This window comes from Pezoporus flaviventris, unplaced genomic scaffold, assembly GCF_033815535.1.
Source record: "Pezoporus flaviventris isolate CSIRO_AGI_PZ_B2104156 unplaced genomic scaffold, CSIRO_AGI_Pfla_v1 ptg000031l, whole genome shotgun sequence".
Lineage (NCBI taxonomy): Eukaryota > Metazoa > Chordata > Aves > Psittaciformes > Psittacidae > Pezoporus > Pezoporus flaviventris.
Window position 1 is genome coordinate 8,709,058 of NW_026892579.1, and position 25,702 is coordinate 8,734,759.

A 25,702-nucleotide genomic window follows, 5' to 3' on the forward strand; every position below is an offset into this window, starting at 1 on the left:
ATAATAATTTCTCCCCCCTCCACCCAGAAGCAGCACTGACTCTTTTAGTGAAAAGTTTCAGCATCCCATACAATCAACATTTTCACATTTTCGCACAAACAACCCCTCCATCCATAAGCATGAAGGTCTGCATGCCTGCTACTGGCCCCATGGTGTTTCTCTCCCTTGTTTTCCCAAGGGAAACCCTAATGGTTCAATTCAGCCTAAGGAAGAGCAGATGCAGACTCATCCAAAGGCAAGAGGTCATGCTCAGGCGGCCAAACTGTCAGGTAGATTATACTGGGGGGGGGGGGGGGGGGGAGCAGAAAAACCCCACCCAGCACACATAAGGAGCAAGCAGGTGAGACCTGGCATAGACCTCAGTGCCAGGAAGCTTAGAACACAGGCTTTATCCCCAGCACTGCTGGACACCATTGTTACAGATTTTCTCTATTTCCCACCTTCCCTCCCACTTCAAGAAAAAAGAAGCAGTATTTTTACCACCAAGATAACTTTTTCAGCAATAATCGGTAAACTTTTTCAAATAAAACTGAACTGGCATTTTAGTTGCTATTTGAAATTTAGGGTCAGAATTTAAGCTTTCAGTGACTTCATCACATATCTTTCCTTTTCTACTTAAGCATCTCTCAGCTGAATTCCTGTGGGAAAGGGTTCTTTTTCCCCTCCTTTTGAATAGGCAACTTAGAAGTGGCAGCACAAGTGGTTCATGAAAGCTTATAAATATTTGGAGCATAAGCAGGCAACACAAAGTTTTACATTTAACCACGTGGACTCCAAATAAATAGATGAAAATTGCTCTAACCATAGGTTCCAATATCAATCGGCTGATGATAGGATGCAGATCTTTCCAGAGAGGTTGGAACTTGATAGTTATTTCTCTCTGCACTGCCCAATTCCTAAACCCCCTATTTTTATAAGGGATATTTTTGGGGGGAGGAAATGTGTGCTTCCATAGAAGATGATTACATTACACAGCCTGAAAGTCTGAAACTGGGAAGATGGAGTGCAGCAGAGAATGGGAGCATCCTCTCAACAAACACAGTTCAGCCGCTGTGCCGCTAGGTAATTTGTTATTGTAGGTTGGCTTGAATTTAAGACAGTAATGTTTCAGGAACACTTGGAAAAGTGAGCCAGCTGCAGGGAGGATACCATTACAAATTGAGACACATGTTGTACAGGAATACCAGTCTCTTCAAATACCAAAATCGTGTCTGGGGAAGTAAAGCCATGCAGATGAGTCAGAAGCAGGACCTCATCTGTAATGTGCTGAGAGCTTTCAACTTGCATTAGAGGCACTGAGCGCTGAGTGTGCACAGTACTGCACAGGATCAAACCTAGATATTTAATTAGTTGTAATTTTCTCATGGTAGAAGAAAATGTCGAATAGTTGAGGGTTCTGCAGAATGTCAGAGGTTACTCCGACTCACACTTCTCACAGGATGATCACACATGCTTCCAAACACAACCTCTGGTCCTGGGAGTGAAATGCACCTTGTTATCAAAATAGTGTAAATAAGGTAGTGATTAGTAGGTGTCAGCCATGGGAACTCAACTGATGGAGGCACCTAGGAATGTGCTTAAATTGCCTGGTTTGCTCTGTAAAAATAGACTTAAAAATAGACAGGAGAGACTCAGCAGGTAATCTGGAAACAAAAAGTGCTTCAGAAAGGCTTGCTGGTCAATCTGATTTCCTCGTGATTTCTTGCGCAAACAGCTTTGCTTCTGCTTTGCTTGAATCTCCCCCTGCTTTTTTAGAAAGAACTTAGTTTTATCTTAAAATCTATTGCTCACTGCTTGATTATGCCCATCTTTTTCGCAACCACAGTCCCCGAAAGTGTTTTGCTTCTTTCTGACCCACTTTCAAGTATTGCTCCTGAGAAATAGTTTGTAAAATCCTAACAGTTGTTCAGATCTCACCGTTCTGCACTGAAGTTGGCTATGATTGTTTCAGGGTCAAGCTTCACAAAGGTTATTAGGTGCTTAGCTCCTTATCAGATTTCAGCAGCAATCAGACACATACTGTCCAGCATCTCGGCCTCTGAATGTAATGGCAACCATTGTCTCAGATGATGTTTTTACAAGGGTCTGTAAACCCTTGTCTGGTTTACTGCTCTGGTTTACTATGGTCTTTGTTGTTAGGGACTCTGTATTTAATCATGAGTTGTGCTTTTTTTTTCCCCATAAAGTTTCCTTTGGTAGCTCAACAGCACAAGAACAGAGAGATGGAGAGCTACTCTTCCCTGTGCCTGTTTCACACTTTACACTTTTGAGAGCAGCCCAATCTGATTTGCACCAGTTTAAATAAGAGGAGCATTAGCCTTGTACGTATGAAAGTGCCTGGTCAGTCTTTAAAGCCTGGCAAAGAATTATGAGTAACTCATTTCAATATGAATGTGGGTGGTACCAGCTTAGGGAATGGCATGGATTACATGCTTATTTCAGTTCAAATGATTTTCATTTCACAAGACAATTACAACTAGTAAGGGCAAGCAAGCACCAAAAAAGACCTCTGAAAGTCAGTGGTCCCAGACCCTGGGAGTTGACAGGTAGGCTACAGTCTCCAGGAGCTGCAAGGTCTGCAGATTTCAGTCAATTGAGTTATGCCATCTTTTACCCGCTGAAGTTCTGGCCATGTGTTTTGTTTGCCAACAGCCCTAGATGCTCACTACCTCTGTAAATCAGACCAGGTGAAATTGTTTTCTAAATTGGGTTCAAGAATCGGATATCATATTTGAAACATATGCCCTAAAGGGTTTTACAGAAAAGCAGAAGGAACCCACCAGAAATCAGCACTTGTTCCTTTGATTCAAAGAGTGTGCAGTGATCTATGGCAGTGTACCACAAGCCTGCTATTTACTGCCCCTGAGAAGGAAGTTAGCACTCCCACACCCCGGCAGCAAGATGTGGGAGCTGAAAGCTACCCTGGAAGTATGTCATTTTATACTTCACCATTTTGAGAGCCCTTTTTTTTCCCTGGGAAATCCCTTTTCTGATTTAATGTATCCATCTGAGAAGCTACACAGGCAATTTTAAAATGTAAGATCACACTGCTAGAGCCAGGCAGCTCTCAAGGGCAAAGCTTCCATTCCAAGCAAATGTGTTTAAGGCTTTGTGGTGTTAGCAGCCTCTCCTCTCCCTCTTTGGATAAATGGAAAATTTCTGTAGGCTCCTGAGAAGCCAGGTGAAGGAAAACTTCTGAACCAGAAGAGTAGGTGTTAAGTGTATGAGTTCAATTACTCTGCTGATTTAAATTAGTTTAGCACCAGTGGAACTATATCCAGTTAAAATTAGCTAAATCTCTGGCCCACAGTACTGTGTCAGTGAAGACGACTAGCATAAAAATGTGTTTAAATATCAAAAATCTGTTTTCAAATATACCTTTAAGGTCAAATTTTGTCCTGATCATAGGAAGCCAGGCAGGGTAAGATGCCGGCAGATAGATGCTACAGTGACAGGGAAGCGATAAAAACTCCTAAGGCAGAAAGGGAGGTTAATAGCTATGCCCCTTGCTTCAGGAATCCTGACCAGAGCAGGAAATTTTGTGCTGGACCATTATGGGCAGGGGAGCTCACAGTGGGATATATATTACTTCTGCTCTGAACTGGAGCATTCTGCATGTTGTACATTTTTACAACTACAGTGTATGGACTAGACAGCTGGAGGTTTGGGCCTATAACTCAGCAGATGCTGCCCCCAGGACTTACAGGTAGGTGGCCATAGTCCTACTACTTCCATTACTTCTGGAGAAATTCTGCTGACACAAGCAGAGAAACTCCTTCCTTTTGTTACCCCTCTGCCCCCAGCATAGGATTTGTGAACACACACAGAAGCTAGCTGCGAGTTTAGCATGTGCCACTTAGTTTTCTAATTTAGTTTACAATAACTGTCATGTTAAATCCAAGCAGACCCTAGTGTTTTCATTTACTTGCTTTAGGAAACCTTGACACCAGAACTGGAGGGTTAAAACTGATCCCGCCTGGACATAAAGCATGCAGGCAGTCAACACTAACACTGCTAATTTTAGAAACTCGCGTTGCTCAAACTTGAAAAAATAACACTCAACAGAATATTCTTCCTAGCTTCATTCCTTTATCATTGTAGGACTTTGGCACGGAGGCATCTTTTACTGGTCCTTCCAACTGCATCAAGCTAGAACAGCTTGACAGTCCACATCCTGATGGAGAGACTAAACTTTAACATCAAGGATTATGTTGCTGATTAGCACTTCCAATAATCAAGTAATTGGTACATTAAATAATCCAGAGTTTGGCGACTTGCCTGAAAAGGTCACGCTTGCATTGATTCCTTTTCAGAGAGCCCATGTTGCTATTACACAAATTCAATCTGTCTGTCCAGAACTCTAGCGTAAAAATATTTGGCTAATTTCCTTCTTTTCATACAATTTTATGGGAAATAAAATCCAGGGAAAGTTGCATGTTAGGGCAGCATGTTCAGATTTTCCAATTAGGGTAGGTGGGGAGCAGGAGAGAAAAAGACAACTCTATGAACTTTTTCTGTCTCCCAGGTTAGCGTGGCCAGTGCAATCAATACAAACCTCCAAGGGCCCAAGTCAACACAATTATTAGTTCAGCTCCTACCTTGTTTGTATTTTATTATAATTTCTGAAGAGCTGGGAGTCTCCCATGAGGAATCCTCCCCACAACCAGACTGCCAAAGGAGCTGGGATTTACCTTTGTCCTTCCCCAGGCCTGGGCATGAGGAACTCAGGGGCACAGCTGAGGTCAGGGCTATGGTGCAAGAGGCTGCACTGATGCTCTGCTTCCCTGCTTGTTCCCTCTGGCTTCCTCCGCTCATCCCCTCTGTATAGACAGGCAGGCTCTGAGCCCTGTGTAGTCATCACAGACAGACTGCTGGGAGGCCAGAAATCTAAGCGGCCTTCTTGCTCCCCTATACTGCCTATGACCAGCACTAGCAAAAGGGGGAGGGGGTCTGCATAAAACCAAAGAGTCCTCACCTCAAATCAGTCATCAGAGCTGCACAAAACACTTGTGCGTGACTTGAAAGGCTCAAAACCTGTCCACATTTCACTGTGGTACCCACTGGAATGAGATGGTTATTATGCTGTTTATTTCTGCAGAGTATTTTGGGTATCCTCTTTCCCTTGAAGCACACAAGGATCCTGGTCTCACATCTCTTCCTCACAGAGGCTACATCTTTTCTTGTGAAGAAAGGAGGGGACGAATACAGACTGACTAATAACCATCACCATGCCATACTATGCTACTGCACAAACCCCAGAGGCATGGCAGACACCCAGGCTGGGCTTTTTAACTTACAGTGTCTATGGGGACATCCATGTCTGTGCCAGTCACACTAAGTTTCCTTCACAGCAGGGAGAAAAAGGCATTCCTAGGGCACAGTTTGTCTGAGCTGTCTTAGTTGTTGACTTCAGGATGAGCTCAGCTGTCTCTTTGAAGTGCCTGCTTCTGTAGGTTGATTTTAAAGAGAGTTTAGACAATTAGCTCAGCTGTGTCTTCATTCCAGATGTCTATATTGAGTCAGATTAATCTTGCCTGACAACCTGAAAACTTCTCTGTAAGACAGTCCTTGCGCTGGGACAAAGGAATACATACAACTCTTGGTGAATAGGAAAATGGTTATTCCTGAGGATAACCACAGTGGCAGTTATTGACATTTAGAGAATACAAAAAGCTGAGGACAGTGAGTGATTCTTGTCCTTTCAATGCAGCTTGTTCAGTGTGCCCACTTTTTCTGTCAAATACTACCCGTGAAATGATGTCATATATAATCATGTCAACAGGCAAAAATACACAATTCAGTGAAGCCAGAACTCCCTCTGATGTTTTCAGGCTTTGGCTCTGAATGATGCTAAAGCCCTCCTGGGACTGGGACCTCAGAGAGGTGGCATTACTGCAGCCTGGATGGTCCAGGCAAGCATAAATAGATGCCTGTCTTTAAGTACCGTGTCAGTACACAAATGTGCACTGGCTTGAAGCAAACCACAGCTATGGGGTATTTGAACAGGTAGGAGAGGAAGGGTTAACCATGGCTCTCCTAAAATTTAATAAAAGGGATGCAGTCAAATAGTGGCCTTCTCTCCAGATCAAATCATTACCCTGAGGTAAAAATGTGCATACATTTATGAAGAGACAATCTTTCAAGCTCCAGAAACGGCACACTGAGGTTTGCAATAAAGATCTCGCTGCTGAGAGGGCATATAGTCCATCCATACCTCAGGGGTAGTTAGGGGGATCCCCACTAGCAGGACTTAGGATTGTGTAAAGATTTTGAATATTCATTCGACCTCCAAGTTATATATATATGTTGTTGAATAGCCCAAGAAAGTTATAGATGTCCTCTGCACTTACAAATGTATCTTTTAAATGTGTTAGCACATGCCGAGAGCAAAGAATAATGGTTCTGTTCCATCGAAGAAAGTAGATAAATACTGTTTGTGATCAAGGGAAGTAACATATCCGGCATTGCAGCCAGCACAGGGAATGTGGTATTAACAAATAAAAAGGGAGTTCTGACTATACTGCGGTATTTTTGATGGTGCAAATAGCCTGCAGTGACAGAGCAGGGAGATATTGCAATGGCACAGATTTCACAGCATGCGCTGCTATCTATGGTTGTAGGTGCCAAGCACCACTGCAGTCACTATTTGTGCTACCAGGGACAGGGATTTACTGGAGGCTACAGAATATTCCATGGATTGTAATGAAATCTGGCACGTCACCAAGCCACATCCGGCAAGCCGTCAGTATTTTACTGCTGAACAGATTTCTTGCAACACCCACCATTTTCCCTTTTCCTCAAAGATGCTCTCCATGCTTGTGAATCTAAACAAATGCAATTACATTTGTTTCTTGTTCACAGGTTTGAAGCAAAAGATGTATATTAAACTAACACTTTTACAAAGGTGCTGTTTTATCAGAGGGATTCAGTAGCCTGGGAATAGGGAATGAAAGGGGGGGGGGGATGTCTCTAGAGCATTATCCTCGGACAAGCCACTGTTGTTGGCGGACTTACCGCTGTCTCTGCCTTGCTTTACAGCCCTGCCAGGAACCACACACATATACCAACTGCAGGGATGGGGGAAACCTCAGCTGCTTTTCTAAGGTGGGAGACTTGCATCAAAAGTAGATAACTCAGGTAAGAGACCCAAGCCCCATGCTATAGGTCTTGCTGTCTTCCAGACAGCAGGCGGTCTCTAAGTGCCAGCATCTGAAGAAGGAAAGCTCAGGGAGAGGGGGTTCCATCCCCCCAAAACAGCCCAGCTGAAAGCCAGGGTGCGGTCTGGAGACAAACCAGACTAGGATGACTGGAGATGACCATCTGGTAAATCAATTGGATTTGAGCTAGCAGGAAGCAGCTGGGTCATACTGCTCTCGGCTGTGCTGTAGGGCAATTTCAATCATCAGCATGAAGGCCTGAGCTGCTGCCTAACTCAGCTGGAATAAGTAAGCAGATTAATGGCCCAGACCTAAACCATATCCTAGGCAGAAAACCACTGACTTCGACATACACAACACAATAACTTCACAGCCAGCACTATCATGAAATGTTCTGTGAGTGAAAGTGTAATGAGGCTGCTGATGAATGGAGTACTGACAAGTACAGATGCAATACAACATGAAGAACAATCTTAAAACATAAATACCAATAGTTTTCTGAAAATGCTGATAAATTGGAATCAGTAACTTTTTGTTTTGCAAAGGCCACATCCACATGAGTTTGACCTCATACCTGAAAATATTCTATTCACACAGAAGGCAGTAGTGATTACACAAACCTTTACTTATTCTGATTTCGAATTCGGAGACACCTCCTTTTCAATGGTGGCTCCAGATCCTCTGGCCCTGTGCTGAGTATTGGTGTTGAGATAATGCACGGTGCAATAGCAGTCTTTTCTGCTGGTTTTGGCACAGGCTGGATCACGCAACCTGTCTTGGGCAGCATCCGCAAAGCATACGCATGGTCCTCGTCTGCTGGATTGTTAAGGTTTGGGTCCTGTTTGTCTCCCCCAGCAAGGGGCTCTTCCCCAGCCTTCTTGCCAGCATCTCCCTCAAGGTGGCAGTTTGATGCGCAGTTGTTCTCCTTAACAGACTCCAGCTCGCTCACGGCCAGCTCCTCCGAGGGCTGGGGCTTTTTCAGCTCCTGGGGTGGCTCCGGGTTCTTGGAACCCTCCGTGCTCTTCGTGCCATTCACAATGACGTTGCACACCGCTGCACCAGCTTCCAGTCCCAGCGTGCCAGAGGCCAAGGAGACGGGACAGCAGTGAGCTCCGTCACTGCACGATAACGTTTTTGAGTCAACTGGGCTGCAGTTGTCCCTGCAGTCACTGCAGTTCCTTTTGTCTGAGCTACCAAAAGCCAGATTTACAACACTGTTAGGTTCACGTTCAACTTTCACTTGGGCATGTAAAGCCCTGTGGATAACATTGTGCAGCCTAGACCGGTGGCCTACTGTTAGGTCTATCACACCATCCTGTGGACCCTGTAGCACACTGGGGAAACCAAATTTACTGTTCACTGGACTACTAGGTCTGACAGTCAAGTCAACAACTTCATTTTTACTGTGCTCCTGAAGCACTTGAGCTTGATTTAGGGACTGGCCTGAGCAGCTCGGTGACGAGTCAGAGGATTTAGATGATCCTTGCTTCGACTCTCGGGGGGATGAAGAGCTATTGTTTGGCTTTCCCCCAGATGTTTCATTGGAGGTACTCGGAATGAAGCTTTCACCATTGCTGGAGAAGCCATTGGGGGGTTTGGAGTCATTGATGTGAGGGATGGGAATGGGAATGGGGATAGGGACAGGCAAAGGGACAATGACAGGATATGGCACTAGTAGAGTCGGGGGTGGCACCAGCGGGGCAAGGGATGGCAATCCAAAGTTCATCATCTGGGGCATAGGCATAGGACCATTTGGCATCATGCTGACAGGGGGAAAGGGAAGACTGGGCAAAGGAGCTCCGGGAGGGGGAGGAGGCAATAAGCCGGGAGGATTTCCAGGCATGGTAGGTGTTGTGGGGGGATGGATATGAGGGGAAAGCATCGGCCTGTGCATGGGGCTAGAGGTCGGACCCATATTTCTGGGGCCACCTGGTGGCGGACCGATTCCAGGAATCATTGGATTTGACAGAGGGCTGTTAGGATTTGAGGCATGGTGAGGCGGCCCGCGAATAAATGGTGGACGGATTTGCTGCATAATTTGCTGCTCCATGAATATGGGCAGAGGAACTGGCCCACGGTTTGTCATTACCATGGGAGGACTGCGAGGTGGGACACCAATTGGAGGCACAATGCTAGCAGGTGGCTGGACAGAAACTGGTGGAATATTTGGATTCTCACTGATGGGAATAGGTTTGGGAACTGGCGTGGGGATTTTAGTGACAGAGCAGTTGGCAGTGTCAGACGGAGAGGCAGTGGTAGACGCTGATGGTCCAGGACCTTGAATTTGGCCAGCTGCAGACGCTGGGGATGGGGCTTTTCTCCGAGCATCTGCTAGCGGTATATTCCAAGAATCTGGAGTCAGCAGCTGCACCCCAGTGCCTTCTGCTTTATTTTCGACTGGAGGATGTAATGTACTGCACAGTCCAGCTGGAAGATTGGCCTGTGTCTCTTTGTAGAAAATGTCCATTTTGTACTGATTGAGACATTTTGCACTGCAGAACTGAAGCCTTCTTTCCCCGTCCCCAAAATCCAGATACTCTTTTGTGTGTCTTATGTGCTTACACCAGTCACATACCTACAACACAGTAATAAAATCAAATCAGGTAAGAAAAGCAATCTTCTCTTCATAGTGTTATTTTTAAAAGTAAATTTTCAGTTGCTTTGTAAATGCCCACATTATTTTTCTAGTAAAAAAAAAAAAAAACAGTTACATTTGTGAAAACTATGCTTTTTTATTTTCTCCAAAATATTGGTGAATTGAATGCCACTCCCTTTTCTGGCTCCGATGATCTCAATTATACCTTATACAGTACATTATGTATCTGAAACCCGTACCACAGATACGAATCCTCAGCTGGCATAAACTATTATAGCATGCATATATAAGTATACAAAGTCCGTATGAGTATGGCTGTGATTACTTTTCAGTGGTAATCTATGCACACCTCTACCATCTGAGATGCCATATTGCACAAGGAGTATGATAACTAGAAAAGGACTCAGAAAGTTTCTGGAAATGCATGCAAACCATTTCTGCTAAACTTCAGCACACTGTAACATTTAGTATTCTATTAAGGGCATCAAATAATAAGTTGGAAAAGGTGTAGTGCTTTCAAACAGCATCATGAAGCAAAAAGCATCATTCATCCTTTGCCCTTCATTCCAAGGAGAAACTTGGAAATAGTCAGGACATTTGTGTAAGGTTCGAATAGTCCCAATTTGTGATGTTTCGGCAAGCTGGAATTATTTTCTGAGCTGGAATTATGTTCTGAGCTGTTGGCCCACTCTTGTGTACGAGTCACTCTGAGTAAAACTTCTTGGCAAGCAAGGGCCTATTTAGCAATTTTTTCAAATACTATGGCAAAAAGTTTGCATCGCAGGCTCATTTGTGTTTTGTTTCTCTGCTCTCCATTTAATCCTTTTTTTTTGTGTGTGTGTGTTACTATTGGTGTGGTGAAGGCTTAGCCAATTTTTTTTAAAGTAGGGCTGCAGAACTAATTAAGCTGTGAAAGGTTTTCCCAGTTGTAAACCACTAGACACCAAAGTTCAAAAAATAGTCATTCTAGGCTTCAGAATCCATTACTTCAGAGAAATTATTGTGATTTCATTAACACATTAATTTTGCAACACCAACAGCTCTCACAGATGGTGAAGACATGATCTACAATTCAAATATGACTCTTGTTTGCACAAATGCCTTTCCTTCATATGGCATTTTAAACAAGAATTAATATGAGTAATCTTGCCATAGCTATAAACAGATAAACAGATGTCAGATTTTTCAGTGCCTTACTTCTTTGACAGAATTTTACACACACAAAACCCCCATTTTTGTCATTTACATTAGTTCTCAAAATACTCTACTGACAGAGATTTTTGGTGCTTTCTATTAGCATGTTGAGCCTATGACCACGTCAGGATACATCCTGGTATTGTTTATTCTGCCTTTTCCAAATAGCCCATATAGGCTTGTTTTGAAATTACTCTATCTTTTGTAGGAAAAGAAAAAGAATATGATTGTGAAAAGACTGCTTTAAAAGGATAATTAATTTTAATAACTATTGGCCATATAAACAATTCAAAACAACATATGTCAGGCATCTGATTACCCATCTCATTTAACTCTCAGCTTTCCTTTAATATAAACAGTGGTGACATTTCCGAGTTTTCAGTAATATATCTTTAATATATATATACACACACACACATACACACACTATATGCTATGGCTATTAGCCCATTTATTTTAACTCTGCAACATTTTGGTTATCCAGACGGGTTCTCTCTCCTGCTTTCCCTCCTCATTCACGCACTCTCACACACACTGCCTCTCTCTACCACAAGGGTAGATTTAAATCAAGCTAAGTCATCGCTTGAGAAGTAGCAGCTCTTAAGTCACCCCAGAAGTTTCGGAATGCAGGGCCTGGATTTTTAGCTTGGGCACAGAGACACAGTGCCACGTGAGATAAAGCAGAGGGGGTGCTGCTGCTGCGCAGCGCATGTGGCATTAGGACAGGCGTATTTCCAGCCTGATGCCCCAACGCAAAGAAGAAAATTTCTCAGTGAGTTACAAACAAGTCCAGCCCTGCACTGAATGCACATTGGCGATATAGTGCCCTAAAAAACATGGACAAAAAGGCTGTCAGATGCACAGAAGGGTCAAGATAAATGCTTCCTTTGCCACAGCTCATGCACCCTCCCTGGGCATGGGGCAGATGGGAAGTGTGAGTGCACCGATCAAGGCAAAGCAGGGGTACCCTTACTGCCACAGGCTCCCAGGTTTTACCAGGCATCGGCTCTCCCTCTGCTCCCTGCAGTGGCCCTGCTCAGCAGCCATCACAGACGGCACTGGGTAAACCCTCACTGCACATAGTGCAAACATGCAGCAGTGGGCACTTAACCATCCCAGGTATTTGGCACGGGTATGGATTTTGCCAACCATGTGGCGAGTCAGCACAGATGGAAACATCTTGACCTCCTGAATTTTTTTGGCTTCCACTCTTTTTCAAGCAGACAAAAGGGGAATTTGTGCGTCTACACCACAAATTAGTATGGTACTATTTAACTCAGTAAAGCTGCTGAATTTACCTTAAAGTAACTTTTGATCAAGAGCTCACCGCAGTAGCCATAAAATGCTATCTATTTTGCATGTATGGAATCAGAAAATACACTGCCATGCTCCTTCTGCCACTTGCAGGATATGTTCTTGCCCCAAGGGCTATGCAAAGAGCCAGGGGGTCTCCACATGTACCCCAAGAGACTCACAAGGAGGTACCAGGAGCTCCCAGCCGTCCCCTGGTGCAGGCTGGGGCAAGATGAAGACCACCCATCTTCCAGCCTAGTCAATTCTATGATCACCCACAAAAACAGTGTCTGCTTGCAAAGAAAAGATGAGGAGGAGACAGGCCCCCGAGGCAGCTGCTGTATGAAATGGGGCAGGACTTCAGATGCAACTGCTTCCCTGATTTAGTTCTGGGATGGTGCAGCTAAGACCTGTCCTTCCTTTGGGGCAAAGGAATCAAACCAACTTGTAAGTCTGCTGCCACAGAAGCAACAGAGAAATACGAGAGAGTAAACCCAGCCTCCTTATCTTTCTAGGAAGAGCCCCCTCAGTGACTTTAATTTAACAGACTGGAAGAAAAATACAGCCCCTGAAAAGCTTTTGGCATCTTTTCTAATAATTTAATTTTATTAGTTATCAGTTGAAACATTCACTGGAATACTTTAGTGTTTTATTGCTGTATTGATCTGTTTTTCTCAAGTGGGCTCCTTTGTCACCCCTAGCTAAACAAATATTTTCTCTTCTTCGGTAAAATATTTAGAAATCCTGCTTAGAAATTCTCTACTGATTTCTCCTGTTTTCAATAATTCACTGAGGTACAAGAAACTCTGAAGTCTGCTTGCCTCACATATTGATCACAGACCGTTCTGTGTATTTTATCATTAGATAAAATTAATTAAAGCCACAGAAATTAAAGGCAGCAATTCTGTTCCTCTGAACATCCTGGATGAACCAAATATCTAATAATTATCTCATTGATTTTATGCAACACCTCGAGCGTTGAAGTTAATGTCAGTGAGAAATGTCTACCTATGACATGCACCATTTCATTAATATCTATCTATCTATCTATCTATCTATCTATCTATCTATCTATCCATCCATCCATCCATCCATCCATCCATCCATCCATCCATCTATCCATCCTTCCATCCAATCAGTCGATGTTACTTATTTAAGATACAAGTATAAAATGTCCATGTTGTACGCAGGTAATATGACACCTTATAGACCATACTAAAAAGCAGACAAACAGTCCCTACAATGAGGAGGAAATTACTGGAGGAGAAAAAATGTCACTTAAGAATTAATGAATCAAGTCTGTCTTACAGGATTGATCATTTAAGATGAGGTCAATGAATTTATGATACAAATGGCTATATCACTAGAGGTAATAAAACGGAGTAATATCATTCATTTTACATCTAACTAATGACGTGCTCAGAGTAATTACAGACTTCTTCTAAAAGCCTGCACTGATTAGTTCAGATGTGATAGGTGAAACATATATATCTTTCCGTTCAATAAAATAACATTTTCTTATCTGAAAACACATCCAATGTCTTTTTTTTTTTTTTTAGTACTTGTATTCCATGCAGAACATAATCGTCCTTTACAACCAGATCAAAATATCTCTGTTCATTTATTCCTTCTATTTCCCTTTTCCTGCCTTATCCTTTACCTTCACCATATGACCAAGAGAAAAGCTAAATTGTTGCAGGGTCTTTGTAACATCGTACATTGGATGTGGTAGTGCTGACGCATGGGAGTAGCTCCCTGGGTTTCAGTGGGATTTGTCATGAGAGTTAATGCTGTGGGATCACATATGGAGAGCCTGACCCCGCATCCGTGGAAAACAATGAAGAGTTTCCTCTTCAATGCAATCAGTTGGTTTTGGGTTTGACATTTTCAAGGCCAGGTTGGACAGAGCCTTGGGTGGTATGGTTTAGTGTGAGGTGTCCCTGCCCATGGCAGGGGGGTTGGAACTAGATGATCCAAAGGTCCTTTCCAACCCTAACGATTCTATGATTCTATGACATTTAACTCCTCGCTTACCCTGGAATCAGTGGGAGCCTTGCCCTTGACCTCAACAGGAACAGAGGCACGGCCAGGGATTTTGGAAGGAACTGGCAGAAAGACATGAGAAGAAAATGCCACGAGGCTGAGTTTCAGACATTTCCTGACAAACGGGTGAAGCAACCATTTTGTACATTTCTACCCAAAAGGAGGTGGGACCCGCAGTACCGAGACTGACAAGAAGCGTGAACATTTCCAAGATAAAGAGTCAGACCTTGCAAAGTGCTAACAGTTCCCCTACACTTCTTCATCTCCCTTGGAAGATACTCCTAGGACTGCTCTTGGGCAAGCACACTTCACACCACAAATGCCAGAATACAAACCCTGAATGAGAGAAAGATCAGTAATAAGATAACTGCCTATCTCATTCAGCTGTAATGCAACAACCCTCAAGAAGATTAAATTTACCTAACTGGGGCATGTCTAACGCTAAACAACAGAGTGAACATTTCCTTCAGTACATTTAATGTATTTATGTTTTAGTGGCAGCTTGCCAGTGTGCTACTTATAAGCTCAATGACTTGATATCATTTATCCGCTTTCCTGTGAAACACGCAGCAATCTACACCAGGAGACAACTCAGGAGACACTGCATCAGCAGAAACACAACTCGCACCCAATACGGGAACACCAGGAAAGCCAGGACCAAGGGATCCTGTAATACTTGGATTTCTCTAACACAAAATGGGGGGAAAGCCATTCCTGTTGGCATCCGTATCTTTATTTTGATAGAAACATCCAAAGCAGAGGACAGACGTGGCCATGAGGTTGCCCTGTGGGCACAACAGCGCATCCTGCTGTGCTTAAAAGGGACATATTTGGGCTTCAGGCACAAGGTAATTAATACTTTACTCAATCAGCTGTCAAATGCAGGCACAAAGTTCATCCATTACTGCAGCACACCCCTAACCTCTGAATAATAATCTACACTACTTCATTAAGCAATACATTTGCTAAAATCTGTCTGCAGAGGTATTTACATCTGCCCGAGAGAAACCAGGAATGAGCGCCATGCAGACACCACCGCTGTGATGAAAGAGAGCCTATGCCTTACACACAGCGCTTTGGACTGGTATCAGGTCCCTGGTAAAGCTTAATGAGAAGACAGAAAGGGATCACGAGAGCAAAGACAGTCCATTTTCAACTTCTCCAGAACCAGAGGGTGACTAACCAGTCTCCTCTCCTTGCTCAAGAAAATGCTGTCGTGGGACATGCTGCACAAGGGAGGGCTGCATCGCTTCCTGAGGACCATGTTTTTATCAAAGATGCCAAAACACGGGACTGAAGATCACCAAACCCTTGCCTCCTGGCATAAAATCCATGTACTCAATTTGCTCCCTTTTCCCACTCTGCTGTCTCTTCATATATGCTCAGGCATATGTTCTGGCTTCACAGACACCACGGCACATTCCCCATATCTGGCCCTGGTTGCCTTTCTTTTTAGCCCAAGCTGGGTCTCAGAACCTTCCCTGAAGTTTCCAACCTTGCCTCCCACCCAGGATGTGCAAGGCATGGAGGCAGAGGTTCCCACCCGATCCCAAAAGCTTCAAGGCAAGGAGACAACCCTCCTCCCCCTGCACACAGTCCCGCCTTGCAGCCAAGAGAGAACCTGACACACCAGGCATATGTTTTTCAGCAAGGGCTCAAGGTTTCTGAAGCCTGACAACATTGGACACGGCAGCAATCTAGAAATTAGGAAGTGGCTTGAAACACACATACAGAGGTTTGTAGTAAACAGCCAAATGAGTCACAACTAGTGCTCTTGCTCACAGCTCAGTCAGACACTTTGCAGATCACCCAGCAGCTGCCGTGGCATGGACACCATGGCTCCTTGCCAAGCAGGGCCCCTTGTAAGGCTGTGAAGCGCTGCCAGCAGGACACCAGGGGAAAATTCAGTCTGTCATTAAGAAAGAAACCTAGGTCTGCATGTCCTGAAGTGTCTTGATGTGCCTAACTATCTTTACAGGGAAAAGGAGAGTGAAACCTCTTTCAGATGTCACGCCAGCACCTCCAGCTTGTTGGGCAACATAGCTACTTGCTCCCTCCCTTCTTTCCTCCATTTATCCACCACCAAAGCTCCTCTTCAGAGCAGACCACCTAAAAGGTAATGGTAATTTTGAAACAAATCCCCTAAATCCTGCACATGGCCCCATCTCTGCAGTCTGCTGCATGGCCAAGCACAGAGGAACTGCTCAGCTGTTAGCACACAAACACACAGTGATTTGTTTGACATTAAGATTGTTCCGAGGCACTGGAGTTCCTTTTAGCATTTCCTGACTCAGAAAAAAGAGGAGTATTAAGAAGTTCAAGATACGCACCCTGCTGTGCCAATGGGAAAGGTGAGCAGGTGAAAACTGCAGAAGGACATGGTCATGCTCAGCTCAGATGTGCTGGGTCAGAGTGAGGAAAAGGAGGACACTATGTTCCACCCAGAGACAATGGCAAATGACAAACTCCTTTGAGAGGTTAGCGATAAGAAGCATAATGGAATTGAAATTCATAATTTAAAGGCTTTTTTGCTTATCCTAATGCTGATGTGCTTGCTTCCCAGCTAATTGAGTTATCACAAAAGGTATTCAGCTGCCAGCACCCTGCGCCAAGCGATGGAGTGGCTGCAGCCTTGCCAGAAGCTGCACAAACCTGCCGCTGCTCACCAAGGTGTCACACATTTCGCTACCCAATCCTCCTTCAAAACACCCATCCTGGACCTGCTTCCTCCCAAGATGGACTGGGTAGCCGTGGAGCATGGCCAGTGGCTGAGCAGGGTATGCAGGGGTCTGTGTGTCCAGCACCACAGCTGCTGCACGCTAGCCCATGGGCAGGAAGCTTTGATCCAGGAGTCCCTGTCAAAGGATGCAGACTGCCCCCAAAAGGGGAAGGCAGTTTACAGCATCTACTTGCAAGACAACTATGACCAGGTTCCCCACCTCAGCTGGGAATTGATGCTCTTTTGCTGCCCAATGCCAAACAATACTGGTCACAGGCATATCCCAAAGTGTGGCTCTAAGCAGTTATCCAGCCTCCATCACCATTTTTGATGTGCTTACTGCAAGATATTCAGCATGTTTATTGTAGCAGGGTTTTTCTGTCCAAGATGGCTTGTGATCATTTTTTATAATGATCCATTTGAATGATTATTGCAAAAAAATAAATGAAAAAAAAATCATTCCAGCTGAAACCTGCTGCGAAGGAACCCCGAGGCAGGCTCTAACACACTGTGAATGCGGTTACAATATAGCTTGTAGCGATGCTAGGTGTGAAGGAAAACAGATTTTTACAATGTTTGGAGCTTTGTGCAAAAACAGTTGACAAAACAGAACACTGCAGTTGCCTACAACTTAAAACTGTCCTGTGACAAGTTTCTCTCTGTTTAATAGAGATCAAAGCTTGCCTACTTACATGCTTTTCCTTTCCCTGCTGTAACCGTCCTAAGCTTCTTGTCCTCCCAAAAATCCCTACCATAGTTTTCTGAGGAGTGAACACTGACTTCATGTCATTTAAATGCAAGACCCACTCTGTCTCCATTTTTCATCCTAATTATATGAAAGTCTAAGCTACATGAAGCATAAGGAGAAAATACAGTTACTTGGTAATTAATGGCTAATGATAAATTGATTTCATTTTTTGAATCATTGCAGTTGTCATCTGTGATATTTAAAACACAGTTTTTTTCAAAGCCCTTGTGTTCCTTTGTGTTGGGGGGCTTTTCAATGCTCCCAGCCAAAAGCAATGAATGTCAGTTATGCTAATGCTCAGTGGAAATCCAGGTTGGGTCTTGTTTCATCAGAATGGCTACATATTTGATTTTGTATATAAACAGCTGAGCTCTGTATTTTCAACTTCGGGCTGAGGGTTTGAAACCACAGGAGGAACTTTGGATCTGAAACCATTGGTGAAGCCCACAATATGGTGGGCAAAACTTCAGGGAAAATGACTGTAGTGTGAGGTGCGGCTTGCCAAGAGGGAAGTTCTTTCCCCCAGAAACCTTCCTGGCTGAAATAACGCTGAATGGGACAATAACAGCATTTAAACCTTGAAATCCTTGATGTGGGGTTTTTACACTTGTGCCACACAAGATCTGATTACAGGGCACACGGGCACTGCTGCTTCAGTACTGGCTAAAGCCACCACTCCAGCAGTGACAGAAGTCCTAAATACAACTGAAATTATGCAGAAGATAAAAGGAGGGCAAGAGCAGGGGAGAGAGGTGGAGGGGGTTAAACGCCCTCAGCAGGTAAGACAGGTTGTCTTGCCAAGACTCACATTTCAGAGGTATGTAGGCCCTGAGAAACCTCATCCCACTGAGTCCATTGGCCTTTGAGCACATAAAGAGACTGTGGGGCAGTACAAACCCTGTCTCCAGGCATCGAGTTCCAAGCTCAGCTCTCAAGCTTGTATCAAGCCTGAAGCTCATGAGATGGCTGCCACAGGTCTGCAAGCAGCAGCCCAACATTTGTGTAGGTCGTGCCCACACAAGAGGCAGTTCCTCTTCCAGACTTAACCTGGTCTGACAGGAAACCATTTAAGTGTCTCTGTAGCCTCCTTCTTGGTGAGACTGATTGGAGGGCTGGGATCTGTGGAGTCAACTGAGTGTCTCCATCATGTTCCTTATAGTTCTTAACTCATGGGTGGCAGTGGGAGAAGCCAGCTTGGCAGACGAGTGGCACAGACATATTTGCTGGTCAGGCAAGCAGCTTGACTTGGTTTATGTGGGCATTGGTCACCTTGATGTCCAACAACTGATTTCCAGGCCACAACTTCTCATCATGTGCAATCTCAAATTCCCTTGGTTCTGAAATGATCTGGGGTTGTTCAGCCTGGACAAGAGGAGGCTCAGGGGAGACCTTACAGCAACCTTCCTAAAGGGGACCTGAAAGAAAGCTGGAGAGGGACTTTTTACAAGGGCAAGTAGTGACAGGGTAAGGGGGAATGGCTGAAACTGAAAGAGGGGAGATTTAGAAGAGATAGTAGGAAGAAGTTCTTTGCTGTGAGAGTGGTGAGGCACCGGAACACGTTGCCCAGAGAAGCTGTGGCTGCTCCATTCCTGGAAGTGCCCAAGGCCAGGTTGGATGGGGCTTGGAGCAACCTGGTCTAGTGGACAGTGCCCCTGCCCATGGCAGGAGGTTGGAACTGGATGAGCTTTAAGGTCCGTTCCAACCCAAACCATTCTATGATTCTATGATTCTATGATCCTTAAGCTGTTAGTGCCACAGTGAGAGCTTCGCTTCTTCCTAAAGATGATGCAAATGTATCTCCTCAAACTACTTCCACTACAGTTGTGCAAAGTACTGGCAGTGAAAAGTGTCGTAAACACCTTGAGAACAGGACTAGAACTGTCAGCTTTGAATATTCAGGAAGGCAAAAGAAAGATATCAACACTAGAAGCCGAAAAAACATTTCTGGGGCTTAGAAATACTCCCTTAGTGTCCAGGGCCTGCTGTTTCTTTGGGGCAGCAAGGGAAGGTTGTACTAGGAAATACCCCTCCTTTCTCTTCCTCAGAGAGTGGAAATGCACTTCTTTCTTCAGCAGCACATATACCCTCCATGTTGTTGGAGAACCTTCTGCACAGTTTACATTTCCATATGCTCAGCTACAGGAGGCAGAAGAGCAGCTTCTCCATTCCCAGGGTGCCCAAGTTATGGGGTCCCACCAGTGCCCAAGCTAAGAAGCAGTGCTGGCCCCTCTTTAGGGGACAGACAACAGGACCATCAGTGCTGCCATGCCATGAGCTCCTTACTCCTATACAGGGGCTAGGGAGATCCTGCTCCTTGCGAGAACAGGTCCAAACACCAGCCAGAGAAGGTTTCTTCTGCAGAGTAGTTGTCAACCAGTGAACTGAGGAAAGAGAGCCTGTATGCGCCAGGCTTTGCATCACTCCCTGCATCCAGCCCCAGCAATAAGGAAAAGAAAGGAAAATTGAGAGCAGTTAACACTGGAAGTGTTTCTGTCAAATTCTTGAGCACAGGAAAACTTAAAGCTAAAAGAGGAAAGGGGCATTTCACTAGCCTTAAATAGTATCTCATTTACTGAGTGACCAAAATCTCTCCAAATGAGAAAGCTGCTAGCAAGTCTGCAGATGACTTCAGAAACCAGATGAAGATTTTTGTTCTCTAATTAATTCACCTTTTTTTATTCAGTATCTGAATAAACATGTTCTCCCTTCTTTTCTGAACAAAACTTTATTCTCATCATATAGCAAAGTAACATTGTGAGATGGAAAATAACCCATGTGGCTCATCTGTCTAGAATTTCTGTCTAGCAATATCTTATATGTGTTTTTTCTCCAATATATTTTCTTTTTAATATTCAAGACAATATAAAAATAACAATAAAACCCCCTCCATTATTATTCCAGGCTTATAGGTTGGTTGACAAGAGTGTAAGTGTAATAATGAGGAGGTCTGAGGGGCAGGTTAATGTTTTTTGCTAACACATGATGCTTTTAGCCAAAGGCATTGCTGGAGGCCAACACCACTTCCCCTGGATCAAATTCATCACTGAACAGCCATTAAATCACTCAGACTTAAACATAATATTAATGGCTGTAGAGAATATTACTGTAATCCAGATTTGAAATATCATTAGTCTGTAGAACAGCAAGTAGGAATGCAATCTGAAAACTTGAGAAATCTTTATTTACCTGTAATGAAGGGTTCTAAGTCCAATTTCTCTCTCACCTCTGCCATTTTACAGTGGCATAACTCTCACAGATTTGTGTTGTTTCTTCTGATTTATGCTTATACAAGCAAGAGGCTTAGAGAATAGAAGTCTTTGGGTGCTTTGGGATATACACACATGGGTTTTTTCCACCTCTCTCAGGTTAGGGGTCTTCAGCATTTATTACTACACGTTAATCTTTATCATGCAATAATATTTACAGGCAAGGACCCATTACACTATGTGCTCTAACATATACATGGCCATAGTGTGGGCTGCAGCAGAACAGTTGGGTCTCAGCGTTTACCTGCAGCAGACTCCCCACACACAATTCCCCACCTTTCCCAAACATATAAAATCCTTGAGAGACTGCATCAGCTGCTTACTTGGAAAAATTATGTTAGGGAAAGATTGACTTGACCGTTAGTAAAAATGGATTAAAAAAAAATCAAAACTTTCCAAGAGGAGTGTTGCTGAGTTTTAGTCTATAGAGCTTTGAAGGGAGTCAAAACTGTTCCAGATTTGAATGCATGTGATTCACACTTTGAGAATTGCTGGTTTCACTGCTGGTAATGGTACGCACCACCCCGCATCCCAGAATACATTCAGTTTAAAGAGCAGCCCTCTCTCTGGAAACCACATTTGATTAGAACAACTCTGGGCCAGATCCAAAATCTGCCTGGATCAAGGAAAAGTGTGTCACATCAGTTTCAGCCCAGGACTGAGACGTGTCACATTGCTTGCAGATTGGGCATAGAGAGTGGAATTCATTTTCCCATTTCCTCTGGAGTTGGGGGCTGGAGAAGACGAAGCCAAGCAGGGGAAATCGCTCTGCCGCACACAGAGGAAGCATTCTGCGTCCTCTCTCTTGCTGCAAGGCACTGGTCCTGGATGAAACCCAGAGCCTGTTGGTACAGACCCAGCTCCCCTTCCCGCTTCTATTAGCACAAAATCACCAGTGGAGAGAAGCTTATTCTGAGCATCTGTCAGGCTCACTGTTGGGTACTCCCATATGGAGCAGGTAAGACTGAAATAAGGGCCAGGTAAACGAAGAGACAGGAACTGCAACAGTCTGCACACCCTCCAAATAGTGAGGGAAGAGGGAAGAGAAGAAGAGAGGAAAGGAGAAAAGAAAAGAGGAAAGAAAAAGACAAACAAGAAAGAGAAAAACAGAAAAGAAGAAAGAAAAAAAGAAAAAATTTAAAAAAAAATGTACTGTGTGTCAGTAGGTAGGACTTACCATGGCTATCATGGATTCTAGCTACCTTAAACCACTGTTTTCCAGGACTTTAGCCTTAAAAATAATAAATGAGGAGTTATAAAGGCCTGAAACTGCAGCTTAGAGCCAAACATATGGTGAACTAATGTGTGTGAAAACTTCCTTGTCTTCTTCTGCTAATGCCCCTCTTGTTTTACTAAGAACATTCCTGCCATGAAGCTGGGCTTCCTCTGACAGGACTCGCCAGCTGTGAGGGTGGTGGGGAGCAACCAGCTTAACTCGTGACCAATGCCCTAGAGAAGGAGGACCAGCCTTTCACATACCCTGCTGACTGCTATGATGCTTTTGTCAGACTCAAAACTCTTTCTAGTTCTCAAGGAATACAAAATGCACCTTATTCCTTGGCGATTTACATCTACCTCTTTCTAAGTAGGGTACAGATGTGGGGAAAAAACGTCCCACTAGGTCTTTTCTATGCAAATGAAAAGGTCTTACTTATCCCTGTTTAGAAAGTCTTTAGCACTGACGCATACCTGGCACCTAGCTATTTACATAAATCAGATCTATTTTTAGTAACTCTGGGATCAATCTGGGATAACTCCACTGAAGCCAGTGTTGTTTTATTCAATCTAAACCATGTAACTGAGAGTTGAATTTGGCACAAAGTATTAATTTCTCACCAAGGAGGGTACATTACAGTAGAAGGCATCAAACAGACTATTCAGTAAAGAACACAATTACAGAGGATCCTTTAGTAACGCATTATGCTACTGTAGATGGCACTCATTCCTTACCTGTACATATGATGCACACTGCGACAGCATAGATTTTATTACGTAAATGCATCATGGCAAACCCTTTCATGCTTACAAGATCATGGGACTGATTTTCTCATTGCATGACAGGCACAACAAAGCAGCTATGTGGAAGCCACACATCAGGACAAGAGAAAATGTATTTAAACCCTCACCCTGCAAGTATATTGCAAGCAAGGGTCTGAAGAGTGCCATGCTCTTTAGACTCCTCCTCAAAGAGGGCTAACTCTGTCATGCTTTCTCTAGCCCTTTTCCTTCTCTCGGTCTTTCCACAAAACTTCTTCTGACAATTTCACAGGGTGGAGCACAGGTGGAAATATTCCTCATCAAACTGAGACCTGGCTGGCAAATTAAGACCAGTAGTCACGATGCACAAAGCCTCATAACTGTGTATTTGTTCCGTGTAACTAAAGTGTTTGCTTTTCTTTTAAGGGCTTTTCTTTAGATTTATTTTAACACCCTCCTCATCCAGTATGCACAGCAGTAAAAGAAGGAAGGTTATGTAGCTAGGATGCTGAGATGGGACTTGACAGATTGGCATTAATCATTACCCACAAACAGAAAAATTCCTGAGTAACTTTGGACAAGGGGCAGGGTAGGCAGTGAAATAATCCAGACAACTCAGTTTTAGGTATTTAATTTGATTGTCCAGCTCAGGTCTGTGGACAGAACTAGGCATTTCAGGAGGGTGGAACCTAACTGGTCTCATCAGAACTCTCTCCACCCACTGCAGAGAGCATGAAGCATCAGTGAGCTCCAGCAGGTTTCTAAAGCTGGGAGGCTTCTATGTCCTCTATTTTCAGTCTGTATCTTTGATCCACCTTTTAAAATGGGTAGAAGACTTTGCTTCATCTGACTAGCCCACTTAGAGCATGAGGTGTTTGAAATGGGAATCAGGTTGACCTACATGTGTGTACAACATTCAGTACAATCAATCACATACAGCGGGTGCCTTGAACCACCACCATCAACCAACCAAAGTGCAACATTACTATGGGGCTCTTTCCACTGTGGGATCTGGAATCCCAAAGGGCTTTGGCCAAGCCCTGACTTGAGGATTTGGTTCTGTGTGGCTAGGTACAGATGTGTGCACACTTGTGTACTCGTACACATCTTGCTACATGACATGTTACATGGAATGACTTATTGCAGGATGCAATATAGTAATGGGGGAAAGGAAGACAAAGTATAGCATATTTACTAGTAGATATGACTGAGAATATTGACTGTTCTTCACATCCACCAGGCACATTTATTACCCTGTGATATCGAAGGGGAGATGACACTGGAGGTGAGGACATGCCAGTTAACCCCAGGCACTTGTCCAAGCACAACGAGAGATCTGAGGTATGCACGAGGGTTGAAATTCCATTACAGGGTTTAAATAATTAAACACTACATGTTTGAAAGAGCATTCCTTCCTATTACTTTTTAAATAATTAATCTGTATTTACATCTATTGAACTTCATGGAGCTATACATGTAACAAATTTGAGTCAAGTTGCAGAAGAGAGATTTTTCCTCTCTGACAGCATTGCAAATGTTTTTTGTTGTATACAGTAACTTCAGCTATTAGGGATCAGTCAAAAAACAAATCCAAGCTAGATGCTGTACATCACAGGCACATGTGTAAGGGGTTTTCTATCAAATTATTCACAAGTAATCAAAACACTAAGAGAAACTGTAAATCCCCAGAGGAAAAAAATGTGCTTCTAACATCTTAGAATAGTAAGAAGTGATTCAAGTTGAAAGACAGCGAACCAAAAAACTGCATGTATTGTTCCTATTGAACATACTCATTCCTTTCAACCTAATGATGTCAGTTCCATGTAACCTGCAGTTCTGCCTGATTAAAAAACCCTCCCAGATACCTGCAATTGAAAATACTAATCTCAAAGCCTAGAATAACAGATACATGAGAGCTACAGAATCTAGAAAGGAAAAAAAAAAACAACCCACTATTTAGAGTACTTTTCTTCCTACAACATGTTATTTCCCTCTACTTGTTTCCGGTTCAAGCTGAGCAAGCTGTTAAATACCCAGTAGGTTTCACCTAACTGGAACTACACATGATGCATCAAGGCAAACAACTAACACTGTTCAAACCTTCCAAACAATAAGGCACTGAAAAGGGCTCTTAAATCCATAGCTCTGCCCTGGGAAATGAATCTGTAACAATGGCATCAGGATTACACGTTTATTGTACAAGTGATTTCCAGCTCAAGTTAGTTTCTATTTACAAGTAAGCAGATATATATGCATTCACTTATGCCATTCTAGCTGGCATTCCTACAAATTCAGTCCAAAAGTCCAACTAAGTTATTTATTTTTCACACAGCATTACAACTAATAGAAATGCTGCTGGCCAAACAGTTCCTTCAATTACAGTAAATGGAGCAAAGCTGCCTTCAAACTGGATCTCAGTTACACCTGCACAGTTATTCTGGAAGTTAATCAGATTGCTCAGAGGTAAATATGGACTTAATGTGCTCTTCAGAGGCCTCATAATGGCAGAAGACACATTAGGGAGAGAAGAAACAAACCACCTTGACTTTCAGATCCCAGGCTGGCTTTGCAAGGAAGGGAGCAAAACCGTCTGTATCTGTAGGTGAAGCAGTCGTGCATTAGAGATCACAGAAAGCCAGTGTCATGTTGCAGGGGAAAAATTAGCTTAAAAAAAAAGTCTTTCAATGTTCTGATTTTGTAATTGTTATT

The 25,702-nt window shown here is 43.6% G+C and overlaps 1 protein-coding gene across 6 annotated transcripts in view; it reads right to left on the minus strand.

The window, feature by feature from the left end:
- SOBP (sine oculis binding protein homolog) overlaps positions 1-25,702 on the minus strand; it is a 119,690-nt gene that overhangs the window by 10,282 nt on the left and 83,706 nt on the right. For 3 of the 6 annotated variants that reach the window (XM_061460195.1, XM_061460194.1, XM_061460196.1), the window contains one exon: positions 7,778-9,732. In XM_061460195.1, coding sequence (XP_061316179.1) covers positions 7,780-9,732 — 1,953 coding nt within the window. In that variant the 3' untranslated portion in view covers positions 7,778-7,779. Of the gene's footprint in view, positions 1-923; positions 5,180-5,297; positions 5,448-7,777; positions 9,733-25,702 lie in introns of those variants that run through there. The other 3 variants (XR_009744539.1, XR_009744541.1, XR_009744538.1) reach the window with 3 other exon arrangements.